Below are 8039 nucleotides of genomic sequence, written 5' to 3' on the forward strand. Positions count from 1 at the left end.
TGTGTACTGTTGTATTTTAAATTTGAGGTATCCGACTTTTCTTTATTTTGATTGTGCGTCTAAATATAAAATATTCATTATTTTTTTTATAAAAATAATACAAATAATGACTCCAACATACATGTACTCGGTTCGATGTTTTATTTCATTAAAACGACTTCAAAAATGCTACATCACAATTAGTAAGAAAAGCACATAAGATTTTAAGCCTCTCCCCCCCCCCCTCCATCACGCTTATCTTAGCACCTCAGTCATCTAAGTGTTTTGCGTAACACCCACACAATCCTTTTACTATCGTCATATGGGTTTTTCCCATCGAGATAAATTAAATGTTATACATGTTTAAAAATCTGGTTAAAAATCTGAAAGAAAACATGCATGTTAGAAAATACAGTTAGCTTATACAGCTACTAAATTAAATTAATTTTGATTTTTTGCTAGACTTCGGTCATTTACATGTATAAAGAAGTTCATACATATCCTCAAGAAAATAGTGTGCAGTACAACCATGAGACAGTATGCAGTCCGTTTTATCCATAGGCTCACAGTATCAAGCTCATTTTAATTTCACCCTTATTTACAATGGTGTTTCAACATTGGAAAGCAGCAACTGTAGATATTTTTATGACACTAAATGCAAGTAATAGGCTTATCATAGCAACAACGCTGCTTTAATTTTCACGCAAAAGCTTTTTAATGTAAACACATGGCTTCATGACACATGGAATACTCCAGGAGCGCCCTCTTTTAATTGCCTTTGGTAGCTTTGTCGTGTTCTTCCGCGCCAACAACAAGTTCACCGAAGTCAATTTCGCCGTCGCCATCCGCGTCAAGACCCTGAATAAGGTATTCCACTTGCAGAGCTGTCATAGGAATTCGTGCCATCTAAAATCCAGATTAATTAAATGTAATAAATCATTTTCCAAACCACCTTCACACTCACAAATGACAATCAAGATTAAGCTGAGCATGAGCTGTGTTAAACTCGGCATACTAATACGAAAATATAACATGAAAATCTAATCTGATCTTAGCTGTTGTTGTAAACAAATGATCACAATAAAAAAAAGCTTATAGTTATTTCCATTTCAAGTTTACTTTATTTCATGAAAATTAGCCTTATGCCTACTTTGGAACTATGAACACTCACCTTCAACCCTTCCTTGAATTCATCATACGTAACGCTCATGCTCCCGTCTTGATCAAAACTGGCAAAAAGCTCCACTAAATTCATGTTGTGCTCTGCGATGTAGTTCTTCAGGAATGTCATGGCTTCTTCTACGACATCAAACGCCTTAAGCTTTCGTTTTCCATAAGAATGTGCGTAACCATGGTTACAAGTGAAGTTCTCGTGTTTTTCATGCACTTCTTCTATCTTTTCGTCTACTCTGCTTGTGTATATGTTTTCCTAAAAATATATCAGTCATTATTTAGCTGTGTAAGTTAGTCTATGGCTTATGTGAAAACGCTCTCTCTCTCTCTCTCTCTGCGTGTGTGCATGTGTATTTGTGCGCGTGAGCGCGAGCGTGTCATACATTGTAGTATTACCCCAGCGACTTACAATGAGTTCCAGCACCTCTAGTTTCAGAGAGTCGATCTCCTTCAGCACCTCTAGGCCAGCCAGCACTGCATCCTCCGTAATAGGATTTTGTCCAACCTGAAAATGATTAAACGAAGAATTACTAAAATATTCTCAATTCTTGATCTTCTAAGAAAAAATTTACGCTCGCCCACCAATATATTATTGCAATTTAAAAACAACACTTTCGTGGTTTGAAAATAAAAGCCCACTCTATTTAAACAATTTTCACTACAAAACACTTCCAATAATAAATGCTACCAACCCATGTTGTGACATGGGAAAGAAATGCGTTTGGTTTCTCCATGTCGCGTTAATATAAGAACACGCTTTAAATTTCAGAACAAAAGTAGAGGTGGACTCAATACTGTGCTGTATTCGTAATGCCACTTACTTTAAGAGTCTTGAGTGTGTCGTTGTCCCGGAGGGATTTGATGAGAATAAGAAACCCATGATCGTTAATTCTGTTGGAGCTGATATCTAGCTCAGTCATGGTGCGGCTGGCCTGAAGCGCCTGCCCCATGCTGATGGCCCCTTCCTCGGCGAGACCATTCCATGACATGTTAAGAATCTTCAGAGAATTGTTTTCCTGGAAAAATATTTACATTTATATTTCTGTATTTTTATTTTTTATTCTATTTATTTATTTATGTTTTTTATCTATTATCATTTTTTTGCTATTAAACGTAATACGTGTACGTCTCAAAACGTCGTAAAACCAAAAAATTCAGTTTTACATGTGTTGAGACATCAAAACTGCTTCTTTAAATTATAGTTATTAACATTTATGTTTTACAGAAACTGGCTTTTAAAATCATGAAATTATTTTACCTTGACTCCCCTACATATGGCCAGAGCACCGTCACCGCGTATTTGATTCCAGCTCAAGTCAAGCTCTTCCAGCATTCCGTTTTCTGAATAATAAACATAAGAATAGAAAAGAATAAACGAGTGTGCTATGTTTACTTTGTTAACACCCAATCGAAGTGTTAAAATCCGTCTTGAATAACTTCACAGTGACCGTCTGTTTGGCAGGATTACTTCATTATTAATGATCACAATGCACTTCTTGATCCCAGTTTTTGATATCAGAGGTACTATTTTTGATAGTTGATTAAACGTGATTAGCTCGTTACGGTTATCGAAAATAGCCATAGGATAGTGATTTATACAATACATTCATAGCTCACCTATCATTTTCTGAAATAAGATACCGGATTGTATTCCAAAGTTATTGTGACTGAGGTTTAGGTAAATAAGAGATGAATGGTCCTGGAATAAGAAAAATAAAATGGAAATAGCCCGTAGGTATTTGAAAAGTTGGAAGTACATTTCCATTTGCAACAGTTTAATTTTAAGAGACTTCCATAAGCTGTTGTTGTGGAAAGTGAAAAAGAATGAAATTAATAAACTGAATCAAAACTAATAATTAATACAGGAAAAAAAAACGTACATATATGCAGCAAAAAAGATTAATAGAGGGGCACATTTATTAAGTTTGTCAATAAAAAAAAACAATTTTTATTTCAAGCAGTATTTAGGCACGTACCTCCACGGGTCCAACTAGCACCTTTGCGTCTTGGTCTGTTAAACCGTTTTCTGAAATTCAAAGATTAACATGTGAATAAAAGATTTAACTCCTTCATTAAAGGTAATTATACAAAGTAATCTGAGACAAAGTTTTCTCCGTCCAGGTACGCATTAAGTACGCAGACACGCCTGTACGCATTTTGTATGTTAGAGCAAGTAAAATGCGTACGTTAATTCAACCTCGTACAGCTATTATTATGAGTACCACACTCACTACAACAGAGAAACCCTTACCTTCGAGAGTCAATCTTTGAATTGTTTGGTTAACAACCAACATTTGTGCGATGATTTTAGTGGCGCGACCGCTTACGTCATTTTCTGATAGGTCCTGGAAAGGTCATAAAGAAATTTCAGTAAATGTGCGTAAAACATACGATAAAGATAAGGATGAAATCTCTGAAAATGTCAAAAATGTTTCTGTTATATATGCTTGGAAAGTAAGAAACAATTAACACGTATAATTCGTAACTGTATATAGCTTTAACAAATGTTTAAGATGCGCAGATATAAATTTTACATATTCATCATTGTATTTAATATCAATCACTGATGCTGATTATTGTTTAAATGTTTTCCTATTTACTCAGTACTGTTAGAGGTATATACTGTGACTGCAAGTGTTTGAAAATGTCGTAATTTCATGAATAAATATCTTAAAAAATACTTATTTTTTCTAATGTAGACCTTGAAAACGATTAAATTCCCTCAAATAAAAGTAACTAGTATATGTCGATATTTTCTTCTGAGAAGTAAAAAAAAACATGGCGGAATAAAATAATCAAAAAATTGAGTTATCCGATTGGAATCCAATTGAAAAAAACATTGAATCTAATGGAATTTTTCTAGGGAGGAAAATTAGATTTGGCGCGAAAACACGGTATAAGATGACGGAAATGATCAACATTAACGTGGTACTTAAATTTCGTCATACTTACGAGATCGGTGATAATGGAGTTTTCTTCCATCATTCTACATATATTGTCCACTCCTTCAACACCAAGAGAATTTCCACGGAGATTCAGTTTAGTTACTTTGGTATTAATCTGAAACCAATGAGTTAAATATATTTAGACAGAGCTTTAAAAAAAACAGTATTATTAAGATAGGGTTATCAAGCATATTCAGTGATCTTTCTGTTCCCAATTACTAATAAACTTTTTTTTTTTTTTTTTTTTTTGATAAATTATAAAAGGTACACTTCTGAAAATTCGGCATAATACCAAAACGATTTACACTCTATCAAAGTACTCAGAGTCGTACCACTAGGGGGATTGCTAACGCCAGAGCACCCTTGGGTCCTATCCCATAATACTTCATGTCCACTTCCTTGGCGTGTTCCAGTTTTCTGTGAAATGTGTTGGCCTGGGGGATCTTAAATTTGATACATGCATTTTCATATGCTACTTGTCCGGTGGAATCATAGGTGCGCTTTCTCTCTTTAAAATAAAGAAAGAAATGAGGATTATACAGTATGTTATTGTCTTTGACCAGTGTTTTTGGTCAGGTTAGACGCTAAAGACTAAGGCTTCGTTCACATGCAATGTCTATTTTCTATTTTCTATTTTCTATTTTCGGTATGTCTTATGATCACGGTCTGTGCACTGAATATCCCGCGGCGTAATTACTGGCAGCGCGAGCCAGTTACTATAAGTTACTATAAGTAACTGGCTCGCGCTGCCAGTAATTACGCGGCGGGATATTCAGTGCACAGACCGTGATCATAAGACATACCGAAAATAGAAAATAGAAAATAGACATTGCATGTGAACGAAGCCTAAGCCTACGTACATGTAGATAATAATTTCGTTTATCTTTCTGAAATTGTGAACGAATTCGCTTCAATGAATGTTAAATTTACTTTTATTAACAACAAACATCAATACCATACCTGCTAAATCTAATTCTGTGTCCAAGTCACAATCTTCTAAATCATCTACGGTAGATTTCACCCTCTTCAAGCCGGACTCCTTCCGGCTCAAATACGTTCTACTCGAACCCTTCCGTCCTACAAAACTATCCGCTGGAGTCTTACTCGCCTGGCAGAAAAAAGAATAAAAAATTCCAATTACTTTCGTCACAGGCATGCTCGTTTCAAAGACTTATTTTGCTTTTTTTTGTATTTTTGCATGGTCGTTTTCAAGGCAATGTGAAGTCACGATGAATGCAAAAGGATCCAGCTACTGATCTAAGTAGGCCTACGAATATAAAAATAACAGCTTTTTCAAGTAAACTTGAAGCGGGGTTACATTGCTGATACAACCTGTTTTTAACTTTACTGAAAAACACTAATAAAGAGAGAAGGGGAAAAAACACTAATAAAAACCGTAGATGTTACTATGAAGATTGACCTTGTCAAGCGTAACAATACACCTATGGACGGACATTGATTCACAGCAGCCTCAAGAATCTACAGCCGGTTTGATACTCATTTTTCCTGTAGCTTTTTTTGTTACGATCGCTTGAATATTCTGCGATGTGCACCGGCTTCCTGCAGTGAGCGATATACGAGACAAAACTCTTTCATGTGAAAATAATTCCTGGGGAACGTTTGTATGTTATGGTTTCTGCAGGTTATAATTAAGCCGTCATGAATCGTCAGTGTCAAGCGCTGCTTAAAATCTGCTTTGAACAATATGAGGTTAATTTCATTTTAGTTATTCAGATTGTAATTTACACGTAGTAGACAACTCGGATTGTAAAACGTCTTGTACTCAAAACGCCTACATGTTATGGACTTTATGATAAACATTATTTTATTTTTATCAGTGGTATCAGCTTTATATTACCCTCTTGTAGGTCACTTGGGACTAAGCCCATTCCATATTCATTATTCCTGGGCAACAGGGATTATTTTCATATACATGCCTTCAAAACACTTACCCTACGACCTGACTGAAGTAAAACAAGTCTTATGTTACTTGGAACAAAAGCATTTAGGTTTTTTCTTTCTAACGGAAATATTATACTAAGTTATTTTGTTTCATTGGCATAACTAATTTCAAAAGCATTTTCTAAATTTTCAAACCAATTTTTTCATTAGGCTAACAAAAAAATTCTTAGTGGCAACTACATAGCTTAATCATGCTAGCCTGAGGTCCAACTGGTCGTCATAATCAGCGTAGCAACCTGTTATTTACGTGTTCAAACTGTCTATAAATGAAACAAAATGAATAAACTTACCCCACGCGCAGGTCCGTCCATTTCAAGATTTCTTCAACTTTGATCACCTACATTGAAGAATCATTTCGGTGTGTTTTATGCCCATGTGGATTGTCAAATATGATCATGAATGTTTGGCAATGGTTGTTTTCTGACCCCTCGTTCCCATATGAAATGTAACAACTTTTCGTTTCAGAAAGATATTGTTTTCCCTGTAAATCCATTCACAGGTATTTCTTTTCAGGATTAGTGGCGATGCAGACGACCTTTTTATGCATATCGCCAGGTGAAATCGCCTGTGACGTCATTCACTACAGTCCAGACCACCGACAAAATTCCTTTCACATATTCATCAATGAAATTGATGAAAAATTACAAAAGAAATACTCTTCATATGAATAATTTTCTTTTAATCTTTACTAACTATTCTTTTGGGCAAAATTATGGGAACATTATAGCATTTTCTTAATATCATGACACTTCATATTAGTTCCCACCCAGGTTAGGGCAGGAGGAATTTGTATCACAACACAAATAGATTTCACGATTCCCTGCGCCTGTATTACCGTTTTGTTTATTTATAAATAGCGAATTAAAAGATTTGCTTCTGATTTCTGTTGTTTTCACAAATACCTGCGAGGAGACAGCTTCAGGTGAATAACAGATTACTTAATGATATATTATACTAAGTTTTCATTCTAACATGAAAGTTTTTCTTAAGGTTATAAAATTATTAAAAGGCAACCGTAATGCAAAACAATAAGGTCAAACGGCGATATAAAGTAAGAACAATCTTCAATTTTTTCCTTTGAAAGTTTGCCATTTTCAAAAAGAGAAATAAAAAAGATTTTGTGTGTGGACGATGTGCATTATTACACACCCACAGAACATGATATGTCGTTATGATTTGTAGCCCAAAGGGCTAGGATGGCTCAAATTTACGGAGGTGTTAAAATAAATGTGCACCTTTATAATCCTTCTGGAGTAATTTAATCCTCATTACAGGGTTCCCCAATTTATGCACATTTCTCTCCCAGAAAGCAAATGTGTATGTAGAGTTAAGGATTTGCAATAGGTAATGATTACGGAAATATTATTCAGTCTTTATAAGAGATTTGCGCACGTTTTGTAAGCGCGCGTTTGGCTTACTGAAAGTTTTGGTCGTTTGGTTCGTTGGTTTGAATTATCAGTAAAATCATATATCCACAATATCTTTTTCTACTTCTGTTAATAACAAAAAAGGTACGTGTCTAACAGTCAGGCTATATTTTGAAACCCGCAATCAACCTTTGACAACCTAACGGATCAGTGACGAGTTTCACGAATACATCACCAGCCAAAAAATCACCTTAAATTAAGAACATTGCTCTTCAAATTCACTTGATGTATTGAGATTCAGCTAACATATTCACTTAACGAGACGTCGTAAACCAGCTAGAGTTTCGTGAAGTTGGTCTGGAATGTGTCGTTGATGCATTGCTATAGCAATGAAAGACAGACATCTTCATGGAAAGCTCCTGCATTCAAAAATCTTCTCTGTCACAATAGTTGATAGAATATAACACAACTGGAAAGCATTTGGCTGCATCAGAATTTTATTATGCTCTAAAAATGCATGCACAATACAAGGATTAAACACCTTAAACAAGTTTCAAAACAATACAAAAAGAAAGTACATTAGTTGTTGCATCTGCTATTAAGAAAATAGTAA

At 35.0% G+C, this 8039-nt stretch overlaps 1 protein-coding gene across 1 annotated transcript; it reads right to left on the reverse strand.

The window, feature by feature from the left end:
- Nucleotides 1–126: 126 nt before the first annotated feature.
- On the reverse strand, nt 127–6576 carry LOC106178473 (uncharacterized). The gene is made up of 12 exons (XM_013561664.2): nt 6350–6576; nt 5058–5205; nt 4430–4605; nt 4105–4212; nt 3404–3497; nt 3129–3178; nt 2770–2851; nt 2411–2493; nt 1974–2168; nt 1562–1657; nt 1151–1408; nt 127–885 (listed from the first exon to the last, which is right to left on the reverse strand). Exons 1-12 carry the CDS (start codon nt 6368–6370, stop codon nt 748–750), a joined length of 1449 nt encoding a protein of 482 aa, XP_013417118.2. The 5' UTR covers nt 6371–6576; the 3' UTR covers nt 127–747.
- Nucleotides 6577–8039: the final 1463 nt, after the last annotated feature.

Source organism: Lingula anatina, chromosome 1, assembly GCF_051362555.1.
Source record: "Lingula anatina isolate TDL-2025a chromosome 1, LinAna3.0, whole genome shotgun sequence".
Lineage (NCBI taxonomy): Eukaryota > Metazoa > Brachiopoda > Lingulata > Lingulida > Lingulidae > Lingula > Lingula anatina.